This window comes from Phocoena sinus, chromosome 3 (assembly GCF_008692025.1).
Source record: "Phocoena sinus isolate mPhoSin1 chromosome 3, mPhoSin1.pri, whole genome shotgun sequence".
Lineage (NCBI taxonomy): Eukaryota > Metazoa > Chordata > Mammalia > Artiodactyla > Phocoenidae > Phocoena > Phocoena sinus.
The window spans coordinates 142,278,097-142,302,434 of NC_045765.1; the positions used below are offsets into that span (position 1 = coordinate 142,278,097).

Here is a 24,338-nt window from a genome sequence, read left to right on the forward strand (position 1 = left end):
CCCACCATACCACCTACGAGGACAACTACAAACCAGCCTAGATTAGAAAGCAAAGGGTCTTCGTAGTTTGAAACACTAGACAAATTAAAAGGTCAAAAATAAAAAGCCTTATTAGACTAGACATTCTCAGTCAACAGCAGTCCTAACTCCTCTGAGTAGAAATGAAAAACATATGGAGTCAGAGGCTTAAAGGCAGAAATAAAAGCTGCAACCTAAAAACAAACAGAACACAGGAAAGGAGCTTTCCAACAGAGCAGTTTTTCACGAGGGCAAATCTCTGTTGTATGTTCCATAGAGAGAGGGGTAGACGGAGAGCAGGAATTGATTTACTTTTAACAATTGTTAATGGTTCTCCGTGAAAATATCAACTATCTCACCAAGTATAATAATAATAAATGTTTATATGACTCGCTATGGAATTATGCCCTTTCCTTCCAACACTGGCACAGACATTGACTCCTCCAGAAAGTTCACCTTGATTAATCACTGCTCGCCCTCCCAGCCCTGGCCAATCTGCTTACATATACATATACAAAATTCTCCTAATATCAACACATACTTTTGCAAAGTGGACTTAAATTGCCTATACATATACATGTGAGCACTGTCCCCTTTGTACATCTGGAATCTTTGTGGTTTTGATACAGGAATAATGATTAACTCACTGACTGTGGGTACTTGGTTAGTGTCAAACAGCAAATGGGGGGACATGAGCGATTTATAAATGGGATGGATTTCAGAATCTGAAAGATAAAAGCAAACTTTTAGGTTGTCAGCTCTTGCAAGAGACTCACAACTAAGAAGCTGATTTTTTCAGTGTTTTTCTGGTAGACTTTTTATTTAGGCCATGGAGACAGTCAAAGGAAACACGACAAAGCCATTCTTCAAACAAACTCTTAGCCCTATAAGAACAAAGGGGCAGTCAATGAAATTGAAAGGCAACTCGTTCAAAACAGATAAAAGAAAATGCCTTTTTTTTTTTGATCCACTGCATAATTAAGAATTTTCTGTGCAGGAAATTGTTAAGGCAAGTTATTATATAGTTTTTTCAAAAAGGATCTAAGAATATAATCTGTTTCCATAATTGGGGGCGGGGGGGAAGATGAGAAAGGTCACCTTTCTTTGTTTAGAATGAATTACCACCTGTGGCCAAAGTGCCTCCTTGGGCTCAGCGTTTCAAAAATGAACAGCAGTATTCCCAAGGAGGGGTTGGGATTGCCATATGAGAAAAGCTCACGGGAACAGCAACACCGTGGAGACCAGGGCCATCTATTCTGCTGTTATTTCTTGTCATGGAGCTCCAGTGGGCAATGGAAATCTGAAAGGTGATCTTCAGCAACAGGAGAATGTCTCTTTGGAAGCCAGGGAGAGCCCAGCGGAATTCCCTTCTTCACCGCACCACCGAGACTGCAGGTAAACCAAGTTCTGAACACGCAAAGCTGAAGGTTTTTGTTGCCTCCCAACCACTAGAAACTCTTGGCATATAGTTTATGGCGATATGGTGTGTCCCCTGAAGGTTAATTACACTCTCCTGGTCATGTCACCTGAACTAGGCAAAGCATCTTCATCCCGCTGCCATTTCAAATGGGAATAATGACAAGTACGCATCCCCCAGACATGACGTGTACAAACTGCTGGAGGCCACTGTGTCCTCATCGGTCAGCTCCTTCGCCTGTCCCTCTCCGGAGCGGACACGGCAAGTGGCAACACAGGGGCTGGAAGTCAGGTGAGTAGAGAAGCTGATGGTGGCGCATTAAGAAGAAAAGCAGAAAACCACCTCCTCCCGGAATCCAGACTTCAGTGTGACGTTTGGCAAATTCAGTCAACCTGGACTGAATGTGAAATGAATGTGCATGTGGACGTGCGCACATGTACAGTTATATTTATCTACCTTATTCCACCAAGTGTTCGAAGCAACTGAATAAAATAGGATTCATGCCCTCAAGGAGCCTACAGTCTAATCCAGAGAGAGACCTGTCCATGCATCTCTGCCATGCAAGCAAGGACAGGGGAAGTGCTAGAAGAGTGAAACTGACCACAGTAGGGCTGAGAGGGGAGAGCAGGATTTCTGATGATCAAATAAGGCTTCACGGAGAAGGCGCCGTTTGAGCTGAGCAGAGAATATGGATAGAACTTAAATAGGAGGCACAGAACAGCGAGAATTCCCAGCAGAAGAAATGGTATGAGATTTCCCTAGCGGTGCGGTTGTTAAGAATCTGCCTGCCAATGCAGGGGACACAGGTTCGAGCCCTGGTCCGGGAAGATCCCACATGCCGTGGAGCAACTAAGCCCGTGTGCCACAACTACTGAGCCTGCGCTCTAGAACCCGCGAGCCACGACTACTGAAGCCGGTGCGCCTAGAGCCCGTGCTCCGCAACAAGAGAAGCCACCGCAATGAGAAGCCCGTGCACTGCAACGAAGAATAGTAGCCACTCACCGCAACTAGAGAAAGCCCGCGTGCAGCAACAAAGGCCCAACGCAGCCAAAAATAAAAATACGTAAAATAAATTTATTAAAAAAAAAAAAGAAAGAAATGGTATGAACCCAGGGATAGAAAGAAAAAGGACAAGAGTGCTTGGAGAGTGGTCAGTGATACATTTTTGGCTGGATCCCGGATCCACCTCCAGTGTTAGTAAATAGTGAGAGGTCCGTGTGGACAGTGGGGGACAAGAGTATTTGGATTTAAATCTTATTCACTGTATTCCTTGGGCAAGTAGATTCACCTCTCTGTAGCAGAAGCTGCCAATGCCCATATCCCCTCAGGGAATCAACACTGTTCCAGAAAACTGGCAACCTGCTTGCCTCTGCAGAAGGCTGACAGCATGTGCTTGGCTTACGGGTAGGGTAGGGCAAAGGTGCTGGGGAGTTCACATCTCAAGAGCAGCCCTCAAGCAATGACGTATAGGAGTTCCTTGGCCCGCGGTGTAGAGCCCTGTTCTGCAGTCTCTCAGAGGGTCTGCAGCTGCCCCCTGTGGTAACCCACTCATTGTCCCATTATTGATACGCCTCTCTTGCTGTTATCACAAGCCCTCTCCCTCACTGAGCTTTCTGGTGTCCAAGTCCTTGCCACGTGGTCGGATTTCGGAGAAACCCAAACTAGGACATTCTTTAAGTCTCAGTTTCTTCATCTGTCATATGGGGATAATAAAGCCTACTTTGAATATTTGTTGTAAGAGATAGATGAGATAATGGGTTAAAGAACGTAGCAGGGTACCTGACATAGCAAAGGCTTGAGAACTACTGGTTGTTCAATACATGTTAGAGATCCATGAATTCTAGGCCATCTGATAGAGTGGGAATGGCTGAAAGGTTTTAGGTAAAGGGGTGCTTTGCAGAAACTCCAATGGCCTTCATTGGAGGACTTGGTCTTTAGTGGAGGATTCTGGACTTCACTGTAGGATGGAACAGTGCAGCCCCCTAGTGCGCCTCAATATCCATTTCTCCACTTGTTGCAAGCACGTGAGTGGACTCCACATGTCCGCCATGTGACTAGTTCTGGCCAATGGCTGTGAGTGGAAGTTAGTGTGTCACTTCTGGGACAGAACATTTAATTGTCAGAGTAAGATCATCCAACACCCCCTTCTCCTTGGAAAACTGATGAAATTCTAAAGAGTGGAGCTTGGGTCATTGAGTAAAGAGGCAATGGAAGTCAACCCCTAGAATCTATGATAACCAGGTAACATAAACCACAGGTAAATTTTGTTTTAAGCCACTGAGATTTTCTAATTGTTTGTCACTGTAGCATAACCTAGCTCACCCTGACTAATACAGATGGCGAGGAGGCAGAACGACAGAAGGAAGGTTAGTTAGGAGTCTATGTTAAGCCTCGAGTAAGAAGAGTCTGAACTAAGATCTAGAAACTGGAATGTGGAGGGAAGGAAATAAAAGGGCAATTTCCAAGGAAAACAAATCAGCAAGTAGGGGAGAAGAGAAAAGGACTTAAAGATGACTCCTGGGATTCAAGCTTGGAAAACTGGAAGATGGTATCTTAAAAGAAAAAGGCAAGTCTAGAGGAAGAGTGGATGTTGGAGAGGCTGGTTTGATATAAGACATGAGTTTAAAGACGTTCTACTTTATACAGTACCATCAAAAGAAACCTTCTTATGCCCCCTCTCCACAGAAGGCAGGAATTGGGGGTTAATAATGGATAAGCAACAAAGGGTTTCCCTAGTATTTCCCTCATAATAATGTGTGGTGATCATGGACCCAATTATAGGACATAATGATGGGATGGCTTGTACTCAGGGCTCTTGGCTTATAACCCAGTACTCTTCCTACCCCTTAAAACTGCCCCAGTATTGAAGAAATAACACACATCTGGTCTATACAACCAAAGGAGGGGTTACTCAACAATATGGTTAATGTAAGATTGTCTAGACAACTGAATTATGTAACTTGTAAGGAAAATAAAGCAAATGCTTGTCATCTTTTTCCTTCTTATAGTTGAGAATGTTTTACCACATGAAAAATTAGCATTTAGGTTGCCCTAAGCTTTATTCTGTAACCAAAAACTACCACTTCTCTCCAAGAACTGATAGGAGCCCTATATTTTCTCAACTTGTGGACCAAAATCTCAGGAATTGAAAACTCCACTCTCAACCTTAAATATGAACTCCTCAATCAGACTCTTTGATAAAATTTTATGAAATTATTTAGTTTTCCTAGTTAAAGTTCAACTGCAAAATAAGGGCTTTCTATTTGACCAGAAGAAGAAAATAAATAATATTAAAGTGGAGGTCCTTTCTTTCCCAGCAGTATGTTTTTTTCATTTTCCAATTTTCGAAATGACCGTCTTTCTTTCGTAAGCTCAGAAGCTACAGCTATTTTACTAATTATACTAAAAGTCCTAGAAAATGTCAAGAAAATTGAGTAATACAATAAAACAGCCTTACCATATATTTAAGACCTTTTATCTTTAACAGTTTCTTTTTAAATCTCTAGACCTTCTAACGTGTGCACTGAATTTCCATTTATGTAAAAATAAATTAATAATGGTATATATTAAGAAATTATACTGAAAAAGAAGTTCATAATGTATCTTTCAGCTTTATAATTAGTTCTGTAATCTTTAATCAGATGATTTAAATCTAATATAGTTAAATTACAGACTAAGTTATTTCTATTTCCAACAGGAATCATTATACCTTTGGAAGTCCACAGAGCGTTAATGAGTTTTAGAGAAATGACGATATTTCTTATTCACTTTATTCCCAGCAGTTAGCACAATACCTGGCATATGGTCCTTGCTAAATAAACAATCGCTGAATAAATAAATGAATATGTAATCATGAGTAAGTGATTGGCAAAAGCACGTTCATTTGTCATTGCTCCCCCCCACCCCACTCAGGGGCTGAATGATACTCACTTCTGTGTCTCAACTCAGAGCACTGATTCATTTTCTTCTATCAGTTGGGTGCCCATTCTGACTGGATCGATCCTTTGCCTTACAGTTCATTAAACAGAAATGTGCCTGCTTCTAGGGAACATATGATTAAGGACAAGGACGACTGACCTAAGAATCAGAAGATATAGGGTCAGGTCCTGCCACTCCTGTGACTCTTTCTGTGTAAAGAGATGTGCAAAGGAGATCATTAAACCTACTACAAACTAGGCTCTGTGCTAGGCACTTCATAGGCATTATAGGCTTTAACTCATGAAACTCCAAAAGGTAAAGGATTTATTCACATTTCACACATAAAACAAAAACTAACCTTCAGAAAAATTAATGATCTTGACCTAAAGTCACAAGTCTAAGAGGCAGGATTGTAAAATAGCTCTATCTGACTCCAAAATCTATCACCAGTAGCAATGCTAATGATATAGACAAGAGTTTTGCCAACTCTGAACACCATACACATAAGAACTAACATCATAATCTGTCAGTCTCCTATATTTCTATCGTTGCCTTCATAGATACTTCTTGTCTGACGGCAACGAAAACCACTTAATATATCGGTGGAGTCCTTCATTTGCCTGATTTCTGTGGTAGGCTCTGGCCAGGCCTGCTGTGTTCAACCCCTTCTTGGTCTATTTAGATCAGACCTGACTGTCTGAGCATGTTCATATGTTGCTCATCATTTCATAGGTGCTAAGTTACTGTTCAGGAGTGATACCTGCTCATGGTTTTATAAATTTGGGTCAATCAATAGCAAGATGGTGCTGGTGACACAGTACCCTGCACTCAGATATTCAGTCCAGTGATCTAGCTTTCTAACAGCAATTTTATATCCATAAAAGCTAAGTATGCTGGAGTTTCAGGGTCTTTGGCTGAGGATTAAAGAGGCTTTGTCAGCTCCTACTCAGGGCTTCTCATGACCTGGCAGGACCTCCTCTTGACTTGGCCACCAAGTCAAATGTGTCTTCCTTGCGGAACTGGAGATTTGGGAAGTTGTGCTTACCTTACACCCCACCCCTGGGCTGATACCGCATGATCCACTTGGCTGACAACCCATCATTTGTGCTTATTGGAGAGAACTACGAGATGTAAAAGATCTGGCTGTCAGAGTTCTCATTTGGGTCAAGTTTCCAACCCATCCTCTGCAGGCAACTTCAGCTCCGGAGAGGCAGAAAGAAATGACTAAGAAGAAAGCCCAGCTCTGTCACTCAAATTTCTGCCTGTTTCTTCATCCGCAAGATGGTCATGAGATAAGATCTACATCTAAGGGATGTTAAGAGGAATAAAAGTATATTATTTCTAAGCACTTGAAATAATACTTGACATGTAGTAAAGCTGTATGAGTCTTTAAGGTTTTTAAATTCTGACATAGTTTACTAATGACTGTTTTTTTTTTTTACATACATGTGTCATTAGAGAAGACACAGGTTCACGGATGAAGGGTACTCAACTCACTGAAAAGCATTTCATTGATTTGAACTCCACCAAGGCCAAGTTAGTTGACAATTTCATCAGGGTTTGGCAGAAGCTTGTGTACAGCCTACTGCAAAGAAATTACCTGTGCAAAATACGAGCTTGAACAAGTGAGCAGGAAACCTGTCTTAACAAACCCAAATGAAACAACTTTTTAAAGTACTGTGAGCAAAAGAAAGTCCTACTTACTTCCTGTATTAACCAACATCCTAGATTCCCTCTCAAGTGTCCTTGATACTGATGGCCCCAGTGCCCTGGAAGGCTTGCGCTGGCAGGGCTCCACTCTCTGTGTGGCCCTTGGGCATCCACTCACCCCACAGCTGAGTGGTATGCTTACCAAGGGTCAGTTGCATTGTTCCCGGTTGTTATTTTAATTACATGGCCTTCCATTCTGTAAATGGATGAAATACAAATATAACAAGAAAAAATTGTTTCTGTAAAAACCAGGTTGACTGCTTTGGGATAACTCAATAAAGGTGTTTTCTAAGCAACAACTGCAGCTACTCTAAAAGACTGAAAAATCTGGAAGCTTGCTATACTCAGATAATGCCCTATTGCTTCATGACTAAGAACTCCAATCAGTGGGCCCATGTTAAAAAAAAAAAAAAAAAAAGAAGAAGAAGAAGCATTATCCTTACATCCAAGCATTGTCAAATAAATCTCCCACTACTATCTCTCAACTGAAAATAAAATGTATCTATATTTAAATTGTCCCCTTAACTAACTCTTCCAATTAACTGACCAATCCAAATTGGAGCAGATAGGAGAGTTTCTACCATAATTATATGAGAATAGTTACTCTTTTTTTTTTTTTTTTTTTTTTTTTTTTGAGGTACTTGGGCCTCCCACCGTTGTGGCCTCTCCCGCCGTGGAGCACAGGCTCCAGACATGCAGGCCCAGCGGCCATGGCCCACGGGGCCCAGCCGCTCCGCGGCACGTGGGACCCTCCCGGACCAGGGCACGAACCCGCGCCCCCTGCACCGGCAGGCGGACTCCCAACTACTGCGCCACCAGGGAAGCCCTGTGAATAGTTACTCTTGATAACAACTTCGAGGCATGTGGGAATCTTAGTTCCCTGACCAGGGATTGAACCAATACCCCTTGCAGTGGAAGCGAGGAGTCTTAACCACTGGACCACCAGGGAACTCCCTTATTTTTCCTTTAAGACAGAGTTATTGTCATTACTTTAAAATATGAGCAGAATGGGGGTTCTAAGATATGGGTCAAGTCTACAATGCTTTCTATGTGTGTGTATTTTGGACATAGTCATATATGGCCCATTACCTATATCAAATGGAGAGCTTGAGGGATGACCTCACATCTGTCTAAGGCTAACTCCCCTGGACTTGCTGTAACACCCCCATCTTTGTTGTGTTTGGAAATTGAATCAAGCTATTTGCCAGGACACAAGAAACTTTCATCAGGAAAAAAAAGGTTATCAATAACATTAATAATGAATACAGACACCACAGAGGCAGCAAACAAAAGAAAGCAGCAGGCCTGGTGATGTGCATTATCTGAAGGCTCTGGCTGACTAGGGTTCTGGCAAAATGTGGCCCTCTGCCTGTTTTGTAAATAAAGTTGTATTGAAACAGCCTTATTGAAACATACGTAAATTTATTTACATATTGCCCTTGGCTATTTTTGCTTTACAATGGCAGAGCTGAGTAGTTGCAATACAGACCCAATAAATACAAATGAAATAAATAACATATTCATTATCTGGCCCTTTTCAGAAAAAGTTTGCTAACCTCAGCTCTAAAGGATCAATTCTGTACAAGTCAGTCTTGACAAAGAATGACTGTAATTGTGTTTTTAAAAAATGTCCTGGAACTTCGCCATAGTGGATTAATTCTTCAAGGTTATCCCCAACAATGAGAAGCAAGCCAAGTGATTAACTAAGCCACTGACACTGTCTTAGGACACAACTTTCCCCTCAATTTCCCCTTCAACGGTGCCTCTTAGAAGGATTCACTTAAAATCATGCTGTGGAAATAATTTCAGATGGGAATTTTGATCCTATACAAATGTACTCTTTTCTCTGCCCTAATACCACTGTCTGTCTACCTGTGGGTCTCTGTGGCTTAGAAGATGGTGCTTCTCACAGACCCTGTATTTTGGAGCAAACAAGGAGCTGAGCTGAGAAGGTAGCTTGGGCTGCCTTTTCATAGATCATTTGTTTCTCCAGTCATGGCATTGTCACAGGAGCCTGGGCTAAGGGTTCATTACCTCTAAACACACAAGCAAGACCAAGTTCAAAAAGAAAGAGATAGTCAATGAACATAGAACATGAGTCTTTACCTACCCCATGGTCATAGGGGTGGTGGGTCTAGTAGACAGAGCACTAGGTCAGGGGTCAGAAGGCTTGGGTCCTGGTGCTGATTTTGCTACTAACAAGATGCATGACCCCAGGCAAGTGACTTACCTTCACTAAGCCATATAGGTTTAGACAGCTACCCCTAAGGTCCCTTCTAGTGCTAAAATTTTTGGATTCTACGATGCCGGCCTTAGGAGACTGTGCTGTTACCAGTGCTTGGCACATAGCAAGCACTACATAAATGTTAGCTGTCACTACTGCTTTGTGAAGGCACAAGGCATGCCTTTAAATGTAAATGTGGGTTCTTCCCCACTGTAACAGTCAACAACCTAAACTCAAGTTCTAAATAACAGAGCATAACCATAAGCAATGAAGACTCCAATTTCTGTTGGCCTTCTCAATTAGCACAAATGAATAAAGCTTTTAACTGGGGGGGTAGAGGGTGGTTGGTGGTGATGGTAGTTCTTGAATCTAAAACCCAAACAGTCACCCTTCCAACTGGAGAGCTGGTTTAATCAAAAGTCCATTTTGTACTGCAAGATAAATTTTTTCCCCTGAAAATCTTGATATAAGTTGAGACTGAGAACTCGAATTCCTTGGAATATCCAAACATCTTTCCCCTTCTTCTCATAATATATAAACTCCTTGTGGGGGCAGGGGAGGGAGCAAGGTTGTCCATCAAAATGGTAAATGACATTCAGTCTTGAGTTTCCAAATATAATTCGTCAATTATGGGTGTAGAAGAACTGTTAGTACCCACCATAATCCCTCAGGCTTCACCACTTCAGAGCTGGCCAACCCACTTCTAGCTACCAATCTTTGCACCTTTTGGCCTAAGAATTTTCTCAGAAGACATAGAAAACTGCTCTACCCATAAGCCTGGCAGGCCAGAAGTGTCAGGAAATTAACACCCATCCCCGAGCAGCCCTCCCCTGGTGACAGATGGAATTGATGTAAGTACCCCAGCTCTCTCACCCCTCAGGTAGGAAAACTCTGTGCTATGTGTTCTCTACCATTTTCTAGAGTTTCTCCCACGAGTATAAGCTCTAATCATCACAGTGTTAACCCACTTGATGAGAAAACCTTCATTGACTGCCTTTTCAGTGGACTCCCTGTCTCACTTTCCCACTCTTTTTTTTTGTTCTGTTTTGTTTTGTTTCACCTTTCATATAACTTATTTTAATTCAAATCTTTATCCTATGGTCTGTTCCTGGGAAATCCAAAGGAAGACAATAGGTGTTGCCTAATTAATTCTTTAGAGTTTGAATAATAAGCATTCATCTGTAGAATATCAGGTACAAGATATTTATAGCCAAGAAATCAGAACAGAGTTGAAAAAAATATCATCATCATAAAAACTAGCAACAAACCTAACAGAAGTGGGAGAAAGTCCAAGCTCGCCATGGTCTTCCCCTTTAGGTCAAATTCCCTGGAGTTGTAAGAGGTTAATTTGGGTTCAGGGGGCTTTCTCGAGATGAAGAATTATCTTCCAATCATTTCATATGTGTTCCAGAAACCTCTGAGTTCCTAGAATTTCTATTACGAACCCTGGACATCACTGCAATCATTTCTCAATACCACACAGCAATGAATAGGTCAATCTCAATGTGCTCTTAGCCAAGAAGCCAGCAGATTTGGGCCCAGAGGACAAGCTCATTCTCAAAAGATCAAGGTTTCTATGGCTCTTGCAGTTACTTCATGAATTTACAGCAGGCATCCTTAAGCTAAATCAGACCTGATCCTCAGAGAGTTCTGAATGCAAGCTAAACACAAATCAAAACCTCATGGTTACACCTAAGGAGGAAAATAGTAGAAACAGAGCATATTATCACAAAGCAGTGGTACCAAAGGTAGCAATTAGGGTCCCAGCAGGAAGAAGAATTTACTTAATCTAAAAAGACTGTAATTAAAAGATATCTTACAGAGGTATGAACAGCTCTGAGAAAAAACTAGGGCTGTGGATGCACCCAGAGATCAGCAGCAGTGAAATGCTGCCGGTACCCAGGGCAGAAAGTACAAGAGGAGAAAATACTGTTCCTGGCGCCAGCCAGAGCTGGAAGCCAAGGACAGCCAGGAGATGCAGTTTTAAAGAAATGCAACTGCTGCCAGGAAAGCAGCACCAAAGCAGGGTGGAATCAGGCAAGACGCACACCAGGGTCTCTCCGCTGCTCTCCTCTCATCTCCTTCCGGTGCCTCTCGTTAGCTGAACCCAAAAAAGCCAAAGGGCAAAGCAGCCTGACTGATGCAGTAAGGCCAGCCCCAGGCAGCAAGGAGCCGGGCGGAGAAGAGCAGAGAGGAAATGTGGAGGGAAGAGCAGGACGAAAGTAGAAAACCCATTGTTATCTGGGTGCAGAGCAGAGCATGTCGGACCCTCACTCTGTGTGGGAAAAACTTTGTAGTCATTTCATTTGTTTCCTTCATACTTAGTTCATCTTTTCCATCGCTTTATTATGAAAATAATCAAACACTACAGAAAAGTGAAAGAGTTTTAGAATGAACATGTGTATAATCACCACATGGATGCTACCGTAAACATTTTACTATACTTCTTTTATCACACATATATCAACAATCTATCCCTGTCTCCATCAGTGAATCTGATTTTTGATGTATTTCAAAGTAAATTTCAGACATTACTTCCCCTTAAATGCTTCAGCATCATATCATTTACTTTGTTCATTTTTAATTCTACTACAATGCAGTTTATTTTTCATACATATATATATGTATGTATGTGTATGTATATATCAAGAAATTAATTGGTGAATGGGTCAATCAATTGGTTGCTTTCAACTGGGCCCCCCAGGAGCATTCATTTTATCAGATATGAAAGTCCTTACAAAACAAAGACCAGAAAAACCTTTGCAAACACTCTATCTTTTGGCTGCTTTACTTTCCAGGGATTAAAGAATTGATCTTCGTAAGTAAGCCAGGGTCAGCACAATAAAACTGAAGAAGACTTGAGTACTGTTTTCCTCCCAACCTCACAGTCAGATCTCGTTATGAGAGATGGACTGGCTCTATCCCTTCCCCTGCAACCTGACGTTTTCTATCACACCGCCAAAGCCATTCCCACATACATCTCATGTTCCTTTGCTTTCAAAGACAACTGGAAGAAGGAGGGGAACTGAACAATGGACTGTTTTAACTCATCCTCCCCCGCTATCTTTTGATGTATGAGTAAACAGCATTATTGCCTTTGCTTCTTAACCTTCCAAAACATGATAAAAAGCAGGTCTAAGGCAGCCCCACATGTTACTTCAAACTCTACCTCTTCTCTGGGTATTGAAAATGACATATTTCACAGTGTGGACTTGATCAGATGCTCCTTAAAAACCCACAATTCCAATAGCCCCTGGCAGCATGGAGGTAGGATTTAAATTATATACTGCTACAGACTGACTCCTGGGCCATTTCCTTCTCTAAATCACACTGCAGTGTGGGTTTTCAAATGTCTTCTCAGGTTGAGAAAAAATGTTGGCACAGAGAAATGACACCTTTTCTGTATCATGAGGGAGGAAGGAAGTGAATTTGGGAGCTGAGAACACGATCAAATTAATCACAACACGTTAAAAAGTATTTGCCCCAAACGAGGCCATCGTTTTCCACTGCATAGCTGTCTGGGAAAGACCAGCTGAATGCAAGACACTCCAGCAGGCATTGGAGGGGACACACAGGTGAAGACATCACAGGGCTTTCCTTCACGAGTTACAAATCTAAGACAAGGCATGGGTCAGTACATCAAAAACATAATACAAGACAAAATGGAAGAAAAGCGTAAGGGCTTCTGGCTGGGAGGGTACGTGAAGACCTCACAGAACGGCACTGAGCCGTGCTTGGAAGGGTCACTGCATTTCCTTGGGCAGAGATGAGGGAAGGATTTTCCAAGGGGATGGATCAACTGGACAGGTCCACCACTGGGAAGCAAAGAGGAGGACTGTGGAAGCGCAAATAATCGAGCTTGGTTGGAATACAGATTATGTATTCAGTGAGAAGACAGGAAAAGGAAGTGGAGGCCATACTCTAATAGACCTTGGATGCTCAGCTTTAGAATTTAGAAGGCAGTAGAGAGCCAGAAAGGAATATTAAACCCAAGAGTGACAGGATTAGAACTGCATTTTAGAAGGAGCATTCTGGCAGAGAGTATGGTTGACTCAAAATGGGGAGAGAGCAGATATCATAGAAATAGCATCTTTTATACTTGTTATCTTAATACCACTGTAAAGAAGGTAGCTAAGGAAAATTTTCTTTATATTCCAACTGCAATTAACCTCTTTTGGGGTACAGAGCCATATAGCTGATACATGAAAATCTATCACTACTATAGTAGCTATATAAAATCTTGATACAGGATCTTTCTTCTTGGTTTAATACAAAGGCCAAAAAGGATGTGAGCTATTTTTATTAAACTCTATGCTGGTTCCAGATCTTTTATCAATAAAATGAACTTTATGACTGATCTAGACACCAAAAGTCATCATTTGATGATATAAACTTGAAAAATCTATAATATGAGATTAAGGAAATGAAATTCCTTTCAATTCCATTTTCATGGGAGCCTAAGCTCAATTATACATTTGTGTCAATGTTGTCAATATTTGCGGTTATATCAAATATGGGAAAACTACCATCTCTACCACTACATAAACTCTATAAATCAAAAAGAACCTAGTTAATATGGACTAACTTTGGAGTGCCCATTATGTACCACATGTCTAAGTACTTTCCTAGCTGCATTTCCAGTCATCATATTATTTCACTGATTTATCAAATAAAACCCTTGTGGTAGGTATTATGAGCCTTAAATTTCAGGTAGAAATCTAAGGTATAAAGAGATTAAATACTCTGTCTGGGATCAGGCAGCCATCAATTTTAAAACTAGGATTCAAACCCATGTCTGTTTGATTGGATTCTTGTTACAACTCCTCCAAGCTTCAGGGATGTGTGTTATGTGTGTAGGTTGTGGCCAAAGCCCATCAATTACTCTAAAACAGCTATCAAAGGAAGGCCTCTTTTTCCAACCTAATGATTTACTTGTTTAACTACAGCCATTAGGAACTCCTAGAACATCAAAAAGATGCTGAAGAAACTACCAGAAAGCCTTGAGACTTGAATGATAAACCTTGAAATACTCACATTGAAGGTGTAGCAAATATTATTTCCAATAAAGAAGATGGCTAAATAGTGGAGGAATGGGAAGCTGGGAGGAACAACAAAGCCAGGCTGAGTATCCTGGGTGTCCCTGAGACCCCAAAAGGATCTTCTGTAGGAGACACTGGGAGGATTCTGGAGCTATCCTCCAGCCACTATAGCTGCTTCTCATTTGCAAACAGCCCCTCAGTCATCACGTATTCCGCAAAACACACACCAACCAGTCAGGAGTATGACTGAAAGCAGTACCAGTTCATTCTACAGAGTGTCCTGTGACAGGCATGGAGCCTCTGCAAGTAAAACGTGGGTGAGTCTTGTTGGCAAGGTCCCTCCTGGCTGCAGAGCTAGACTCAGGGCCATCACAGCGACCATGCTCTTATCCATCAGCTGCAAGAAAATCTCCGGATTGATGGGAAGCATCAGGGGTTACGGGTTGACAACCTGGGTTCATGTCCTGGCTGTGCCTGTTTCCTCTTTGCTAAGTCATCAGCTCTTGACTTCCCAGTGGGGCAAGGGTTACAAGATCAAACGAGTTCATTTCTCTAAAAGTGCTTTGAAAAGTGCAGTGGTCCAACAAAATATATCCATTTATTTTGGGGGGATCATCTTCATCCCCATCAAAGCAGGCTGTGGTGACTAAAAAATGATTTTTATATTTTAAGATGCATCTCTCACTGAATAAATTATTCTACCATGAATACTCCTCTTTGTTATGGGATACAAAGAGAAGGAACTTCTAGAAAACTGGTAAAAACTGAAGTTCTAGTTGACATTCCTTAGAAATTCACTCTAACCCACTGAGTCGTTATTTTACCTTTTAAAAGGGATTTATTTTACTTTTTGTAAAATGTAGGAAATATGTAGCAACAAACAGCATGTAGTCACATAAACATATACCTATTTTTGGACCCTACTGCAAAGTGATGTAAGTCAATTTGGCTGCCTGATTTTTAGGATCTTCTATTAAATCATGGTAGCCTCCAACAAGTTAAGATAGGCGGTAACTATCTGCTTTTCAACCACGCTGTACACTACAGTGAAAGCAAATTCTAGGCCAAATTCTCCCACACATACGAACAACGGATGGACAGGAAGTTGCAAAAATTCTCAAATAACTTACTCTTATAACAACCCTGTTTGTTCTTCTAGGAACTCCAAAGCACTGCATGAGAGACAATCCACCATGTCTGGTCCTTGTCTTGCTGTGTACACAGCTGAACTACATTTCCCGACCTCCTTGCAGTTAGGTTGAGGCCCTGTGACCGCGTTCTGGCCCGACACATAAACATCTCCCACACAAGCCTTCTTTCTTTTTACCTTCCATGACACCTTGGAGGCCCATTTTAAAGATGGTGGGAACTTCCCTGGTGGCTCAGTGGTTAAGAATCAGCCTGCCAATTCAGGGAACATGGGTTTGATCCCTGGTCTGGGAAGATCTAAGCCCGTGCAACTAAGCCTGTGCACCACAACCACTGAGCCTGCATGCCCCAGAGCCTGCGTGCCGCAACTACTGAGTCCACATGCTGCAACTACTGAAGTCCGCGTGCCTAGAGACCATGCTCCACGACGAGAGAAGCTACTGCAATGAGAAGCCCGTGCACCGCAATGAAGAGTAGCCCCCGCTCGCTGCAACTAGAGAAAGCCTGCGTGCAGCAATAAAGACCCAATGCAGCCAAAAATAAAATAATTTAAAATTAAAATAAAAAATAAAGATGGTGGCATTACAAGATGAAGGTATTAAAGACACAGTGACTCAGGTTTTTCAAGTCACCCTTTGGAGAAGGGCAGCCCAGGAGAGCTGCCCAACAAGAAACGATCACTTTGGACTTGGAGTAAATGAAAAATAAATCTTATGTCAAGCCACTGAGATTTAGAGTTGTTTGTTACAGCCGCAAGCAACTTGCTGAGGCAGATGCATCAGGGTTTTAACGGCAGGATCAACAAATCATCCAGACGGATGAGGCAAAGGAATCTACTGTTAAGTGAGGAAGACACAGGATTGAATGGAGCTCTGGCCCGATGCCAAAGCAGCTTGACTGTTGGGCTTACTGAATTGTTACATTCTGTCCATGCAAAAATAGAGGGGCATGTACAATCTTTCTAGCCAATCACATATTTCACCAATGAAAACATTATTTCTAACATAATTTGTGTGTGCTAATTAACAAACCCTCTAGGCTGGAGTTTTGATAGCATCACTTGAAATATCTTCCCAGCCACCTTTGAGAGTAGACATCATAGTAAAGTTCTTCAAGTGGTAACTAACCAGCCCTGGAGTGTAGACTCCTGGCCAGCACAGAGGTGAATTCAAAATATTTAACCACTGGTATGACACAGCCACCAAGACATTAAAAAAAGATGTAAACTCTTATGCCAGAGCGGTACCTTCTATCCTGGATTACTTCAAATGTTAATTAAGCACCCTTAGGGTAGAGATTAAAGTAATTCACACCATGACTGTTTATACTGAAGTATTTAAAAAATAAATTACAAGCAAACAAGCGTCTAGCCGTCATCCAGTTTATTTACGTCTCTGCTCACTCTAAGAATTACCAGCAAAGGATCATGGGACCTATTCCTAAGTGTAAGATTAGATCAATAAAATTAGCCATCTGTCCAAGGAAGGCTTTAAACTCAGGTTGTATTTAAGTATTATGTTTCCAACTGCCCAGATGCTACAGAAAAGTGCCTGCTGATACAACTCCTTTTGCACAATGTAAGCCATTAACTGGCTAATATCAACTTGTTGCATCAAGAGAAATAAATAGCATTAACACTGCATTAAATCTGATTCGGGATTTTGGGTGCCCTGTCAGCAAACACAAGTGTTAAGATTTAAATTGCTCAGGATTTGCAGAGTCAGACAGAGAAAGAATCTTCAAGTGTCTTTACGGGGATGGGGAAGAAGAGACTGGAAAAGAGATCAAAGCTTCAGAAAGTGTGTCCTTGGTGGGTCTGGTTGGTTAAAGTAATAATAATTAGTGTGAGTATTATTAGTTAGTAACATCCCATCTTTGTGTAACACTTCAGTTCTTTCAAAGCACTAGTCTGCTTTATTTCCTTTGATTCTTAAAATAAGCTGGTGGGGTTATCTGGGGTAAGTGGGGTTTTTTTTACAACTCTGGAAGTGCACGAATCATTAATAAGAAAAGGAAGAGCCAATGGAGCCCAGTCTCTATCTTTCTATGTCACTGGTAGTGGCTCATAAATTACTCCAAACTGATGATCAATGAGCAGACCCTGACCCTTTCTTAGCTCTCTAGCTTCATGGAGATTTTCACAGACTCCCAGTCACATGTCAGGCTGGATAATTCTCTTTCAGGAACAAAACCTCCACGTGACAATTACCAGAAAAAATTGTCCATCACCCTTGGGGATACTGTTTCTCAAAAGAATCTACTCCAGCAAGACCACAAACCTCACAGCCACATTTCCAAACCCCAAATCAAGGCATGTGGTTGACCAAAGAGTCTTTCTGATTTGTCAGTTTATCTAAAAATTTGTACAACTCAGTAAAATTAGAATTATGCTATCAATCATACATTAACGTGTACAAGAAAGGATAAAAGTACATAAACTCGGGCTTCCCTGGTGGCGCAGTGGTTGAGAGTCCGCCTGGCAGATGCGGGGACACAGGTTTGTGCCCCAGTCCGGGAAGATCCCACATGCCGCGGAGCGGCTGGGCCCGTGAGCCATGGCCGCTGAGCCTGCGCATCCGGAGCCTGTGCTCTGCAACGGGAGAGGCCACAACAGTGAGAGGCCCGCGTACCACAAAAAAAAAAAAAAAAAAAAAGTACATGAACTCATAAGTGTCTATGGTCTATGTTAATTATTCTGATGCCTGGAAATACACACATTCTTCTCCCACCCACACCCTCTTCCAGATTAAACAATCCCAACTTCATAAACATTGCCTTCAAGCTTCTGGCTTCTAATCCTTTTTTAATGCCTTGGTATATCTATTACCTCATTTAATCCTTAAATGGTAGGTTCTTTCCTTACCCTATTTTTACAGACAAGGAAACCCAGGTTTACAGAGCTAATATAACTAGCCCTATGTCACCAAGGAACTAATAATAATAATAAAAAAGAAGTGTCAGAACTTGAACCCAAAGTTGGCGAATAGCAGAGTCTGTGCTTTCACCCAAGCCTTCCGGCTCGGCCAGGAGAAGCCTGCCTGAAAGAAGGAGCTGCGTGGGAGCGGGGGTGGAATGGGCCTGGGGGAAATGAGGGGCAGGGGCTGGTCATATACAGCCTGACTTCTTTGTTGATGCTACTGAAGGGTGTCCCGCCGTGTGCAGCCATCTCTCAATGACGGGGTTACTGGGAAAGAGGGTGAGTAGAAGGACGACCTGCCCAGAAGAGATGTCCTTCAGGGGCCTTCAGAGGACCTCAAGTCCCGAATCCAACCTTCGGAAACCCGGCAGAGAATCTAAACACTGGGGTTGTTTTGGCTGAAATACAGATGCTTGCTGTCGAAGTGGAGGCTGTCGGGGTACCGGAGAGTACCTGGGGTGGAGGCAGGGAGGCTATGCGAGGAGCCCAAGTTCTCCTCCGTCACGTCCCTAAGTGTGGACTGTGAACCACATGCGCCAAGTGACCTGAGGCTCTTGTTTAAAAAAGCAGATGTCTGGGATGCACTCCAAGAATTCTTATCCACATAGAAGTTCAGCGGTGACTCGCCTGGGTCAGAAGTCTGAGATCCGCTCTGTGCCAGCTCTGGAAACGGCGCCCTCTGCTGGCAGCAATTTGATTTGATTTTCACCTGAGTCTCTCTCTGCCCCCAGACCCAGACCCCCATCCCATGAGATCGGGATTCTTCAAGGAAGTAAGTGTCTTCCAGCTCATTTCAGGAGGCTGAAGCACACTTTGGGGTCCTTCTTCAGAACGACCGTTCACAACCAATGCAATCAAAGATGGGTTTGGGGGGTTTCTCCTACAAACTGCCATTTAGTCTCTGCAGCATCTCCTCACCCTTTCCCTTTTTTATCCCTGAAATAGCAGGTGCACTTCTAATACCTGCAACTTGCTGTGACCAAAACAAGTGGCAAGGGTCTTGACCAGCTCAAAATATTCTCTGTTGCAATCAAGATATCACGTCACTCATTTAGTCCGTTGGGAGAAATACAGTCCTGCTTGCCTAGTGGGTTAGGTAGGAGAAGACAGGAGCTCCCGAGGATAACACTGCAGGAGTTGAGATCCCACCTCCACCTCAGACACCTGAGTCCCTGTTTTCCAGAAATCTACCTCTGGTTCACTGGACCACTTTTGAGCTACAGTAACCCGTGGACAGATGGACAGCTACTCCCCAAAGAATTCTAAGGTTATTAAAGCCCTGGGCTCAGGGAAGCAACAAAAAGCAAAAACAAAAACAAAACCAAAAAGCGAAACACCACTCAGTTCCTTTCTGGTCAAGTCACTCTCCCATGAGAAAGAATTCTGAGAAAAAAGTACTGCCTCATGTTACACACATTTACTCCTGACCATGACCTCTCTGTGTCCCTTTACCTCATAGAGGATCAAAGGAAAGAGAAAGAGAAAGAGAGGCAGGGGCTTCTTTATAGGGATGAGGTATGATGTGGAAACAAATGGGAGGGTAGGAGGGCTGATGGAAGGAAGGATCAGAGGGAAATATTTCCGCTATGGTGCCAGAACTGCATTGGACACTAGTAGTTAGGTGCTGGGGAGAAATATACATAATCCCTCTTACGGTGTTTGTCGCTCCAGTTTTCATCAAGAAGCAAGACAATCTGGATGAGCCTTGTGGAGGAGCAGGGTTGGTTGGAAAGGGAGGGGTGACATCCGGAAGAGCTGAGCCCCCCCAGATTACATGCTTTGGGAAAGGGACTTGGGTGAGAGCTTTGAGTGAGGACATAACCAATCTCTTGTGAATTTCAGGTTATCCTGGGTGGGTGGGGGAAGTAGAAGAGGATGAACCCTGACCTTTGCTTGACCCTTTAGCCATTCAGCCTCACACTAGTAGCAGCAGAAACCACCTAGAGGTACACGTATTCCCCACCAGCAACGGACAAGGCACATTGCCCTTGCCCTAACTCTGCTCTGCCCCTCCAGTCTTTTGTTTTTTCTTCTTTTTGAGTTTCCCTGGATCTTTGTTTTAATCCACTTCTTCAGATAGAGAAACACTGAGGGAAAAGTGGAAAGGAAAAGATTACAGACCTACATCTCCCTCCGCAAAATGACTGCGGATCTCCAGTCCTCCAGAGGAAAACCTTGAATTCTGAACCCTGACCTTGTCCCACTGACCCTGGGACCTCAGGCAGCCGGAAAGGCAGAGGAAAGGCAGGGCCCTCACGCAGCCCTCCAGCCCCTCTCTCTGTGCCAGAGAGTTAAGCTAACACCGTTAAGTTAGCAATCTGCCTGTGGGAACACACGTGGCTTGACATGCTGGTCCCAGCAGATGTGTCTGGATTTCCTTCTCCCTCCCCCCTGCCCTACATCAGAGGCACAACAGTCCTCCCTGCATGTCCTGGTAAGACTCTGGGTATGGGAAGAACTGGAAACCACTCAAGGGGGTCTGGGTACTAGTCCAGCTGAGCTTCTGATATTAACTTGGGCAAGTCCCTTGGTCATGCTCAGCCCGGCTGTACAATAGGGTGTTTCACTTCCTGCCAGGTCTGTGATTCGAATTTGGGAGGCCCCCCCCATTCATCCAGGGGGAAGACGCCCTCCCTGAGGGGTTGCACACCTCCCCTAACCAGGCTGCTAAGGACTCCTTTCTGCTCCTGGGTATCAGAGCCTGAATTCCCATTCAGGCTCTTACTAGTTGGGTGACCCTGGGTGAGATATTTAATTTCTCTAAGCCACAATTTCCCTTCAGTTAAACAGGGGTAATAATAATACCCATCTCGCAGACCTTTGCTTGACCCGCAGACCTGTTGGGTTGATTAAATAAATCAGTATGTGTCAAGTTCTTAGGACAGTGTAGAAAGCAATTAATTAATGCTCATTATTATTTAATTTGACTTAACTTGCGAACTGTTCTTTCTTGTGAGTCTCAGCAAATGCAGAGGTTTCTTTATTAACACTCAGTGACAGAGGAGTAGCTGTCTTGGTGGAGGGAAAAGTTGTCTATGTTGGACCCAAATGAGACTCATAATTGAAGCTGCTGCTTGGTTTTTTCTCACCAGAAGTAGATGGGGATGGGAAATTTTCAGGTGGATTTTGAATCCAAGACTTCTCCAACAAAGCCGAACTTGTCAAAGGGAGATTTAGGGAGGGTGAGGAGAAAGACAGGGTCATCCAAATAAAACAGGACTGTTGCAGTACACCTTAGGGGTAGCCATGCCACCTTCAAAGTACTGCACACAAATCAATTTCTATTGAGGAAACAAGGTACAAAGAAACTCCTGTATGGATACTAGCAAGACCTGCTAGTATCTGGGGAAGATTATAAATCAGCTGGCTGCTGGCTGCTGTTCACATCGGAGCCAAGTGGGGCACATTCAGTCTTTAATCTGGACCAATTCTCCGGATCAAAAACTAATCTTTCCAAGAGTTGTAAATGAGCCCAGGAGGATATTTGCCCCCAAAGTTTATGAAGCAGCTGTCATTTTAATCTGAGCAGCCTTCCAACCTGAGAGCCAGTGTCTGGATAAAATTATAAAGTAATGAAAAACTCTCCTAGGCTGAACCTAGTCCAAACACTCCTTTTACCTCAAATTTGATATATTTAATGTGCTAAAATATTTAAAATGTAGTTTCCACTATCAAAACCCTATCTATGCTTCAAATAAAACCAAAGAGACCAACATGGCATATTCATGGCATGAATAACAGAATGAAACCCTGGATGAACCAGGTAGGAAGTATCTGTAGGAGAGGAACTACAGAAAATAAGAAAGGAAACATGGTGAACCATATGAGCAGTTTTTACACAGCAGGCTTTTGTGAAATACTTTTTTAAAAAATTCTGCTTAAACGAATTGAAATCTATCCTTAAAAGAACACTACATACACTGCTCACCCTTAAGAACTACAGGTATAACTATGGCATTGTTCAAAAATTGTGACTGGATGGTTTTATGTAAATAAACCCACAGAATGCAGATGATCACGTGTGGGTATCTTAAGGAGGAAAGTTAGAAAGAAGCCCTTCATTGAAATCCTTGAAGATATGTGTCTGCGTGCACGTAGGAAAGAAACAATTTAATATATTATCACCTGGGACTGCTGCTATTTTCTCCAAAGTGAATGATCAGTGGGACTGAAATCGCTCATAATTTAAGTGTGCTTCAGATTATAATAACAATTATAAATTTCAAGGCAGGTAGCAAGGCACAGGTGATAATAGATACAGCTTGAAGAGTGAAGGCATCTTCCAGAGCAGAAAGGCAACAAGTCATATTTCCAAGTGGAGAGATCCTGGAGCAGTGAAATTATTTAAGCAGCCATATGGGAACCTGCCAAGATTATTTTCTTTGCCCTCTGATAAATTTCCCCCGTTTGTCTCTTTCTAACAGCAACTTTATTTGTGAAGACAAACTGTGCTTTCTGCAAAGTTTTGCAGACTGCATTCAAATAGTTATATTGTTTTCCATTGTTCATACGATGTAATTACTACCGTAAGACAACCCGGTTTGCAAAGTAAACTAAGAAAAAACAGATTTTTCAGAATTCTAAATATAGTCTCAGCAAAGAGGAATAAAAATCATTATCCGAGAAACAGTGTTTAGAACTTTCTTGCTTAGAATGTTCTACTTTGAATAATCTCACCACACAGGCCAAACCAAAGTAGGCAAAAACACAGTAAGACTTTCTACCTGTGTAACTAGAGAAAATGCAAGTTAGTATGTTTCGAGTTCTCAGCAGTTCACTGTTAATAGCCCACAACGCTGTACATCTTTGTTTAAATCACAGGGCAAAGACAGGAGCTCAAATCACGGTAAAAATTAACCCGTTGGGTGCTCCTTTCTGAGAAAATGGCCCCAGAGTGGAAGAGGATCCTAACAGCAGAGGCCACATCCCTACATAGTGCGTGGGAAGGACTGGAGATGGGCATAGGGTACACCAGACAAATCTTCAGACACTTAACAGGAAATCGCTGGGCTCTGAACAATATGAATTCAATAAGCTGTTTAGAGACACAGGAGGAGCTGTTTGACTTTTCTTGCACAGTTGCAATCCTTGTAATTGAGACAGCGTGATCGCTGCCCCAACTCTCAGCTCTCTGTGGTCAAATACAGAGCCCTCCACCTCTACTGTGTCTGGAAAATAGATCATTCTTTTAACAAACAAATATCCCTGGAACCGCCTGTCCTGGGAGGGGGAGGGCGAGGCTGGCGTCTTTTCTCGGCTCTGGGCAGAGAAGAACCCAGTTAAGTGCCGCGGGTCAGGGGTGGGAGAGGCGGTGCGTTGCCCGCTTTGGGTCCTCGCTAGAGACGGGGACCTGGGCGCTCCGGACGTGATGCTCCCGGGAGCACCGAACGCATTACCTGGTTTTCTGTGAGCTGCTCTGAGCGGCACAGCGCCGGGTCCGAGGCTGGAAGCCAGGAGCAAGAGCCGGAGCAAGACGCCTCGGGTTAAATCCATTTCACCGCGGGTGCCTCAGAAGTTTCACCAAGTCCTGGGCGCACAGGGAAAGGGCGTCTCCTGAGATACGTCGGGAGACGCGGCCCCCGCGGATCCCCTGACCGAGGTGAGGAGGCGAAGGGCTGAGGGAGCTGGACCAGGAGCCACGGAGGAGTCCACGGAGGCAGGACAGCAGCCGGGAGGTCCGCGTGCGGGAGTGAAGCGGGCTTCGAGCAGCAGGGCTTTTCGGGCGGGGCGGGGGGGAGGGCGGGGATGGGGGCGGCGAGGGAAGCCGACGGGGAGGGACTGGCTGGCCGCGGGAGAGCGGGAGGGAGGCTCGACCGACCCGGGGATGGAATTACAATCGAGTGGAAGTGAGAGGGGCAGGCCCTGAGACAATTTACTCTTCGCCCACCTCTAGGGCAGAGAGCCCGCGCGTCACCCCTCTAGCGACCCCCAGCTCAGCCCTTCCCG

The 24,338-nt window shown here is 43.3% G+C and overlaps 1 protein-coding gene across 1 annotated transcript in view; it reads right to left on the bottom strand.

Moving 5' to 3' along the window:
- EGFLAM (EGF like, fibronectin type III and laminin G domains) overlaps nt 1-24,046 on the bottom strand; it is a 170,773-nt gene extending 146,727 nt beyond the window's left edge. Inside the window, exon 1 of the mRNA XM_032625049.1 lies at nt 23,789-24,046. Within this exon, the coding sequence (XP_032480940.1) occupies nt 23,789-23,885 (97 nt within the window). The 5' untranslated portion in view covers nt 23,886-24,046. The remainder of the gene's footprint in view (nt 1-23,788) is intronic.
- Nucleotides 24,047-24,338: the final 292 nt, after the last annotated feature.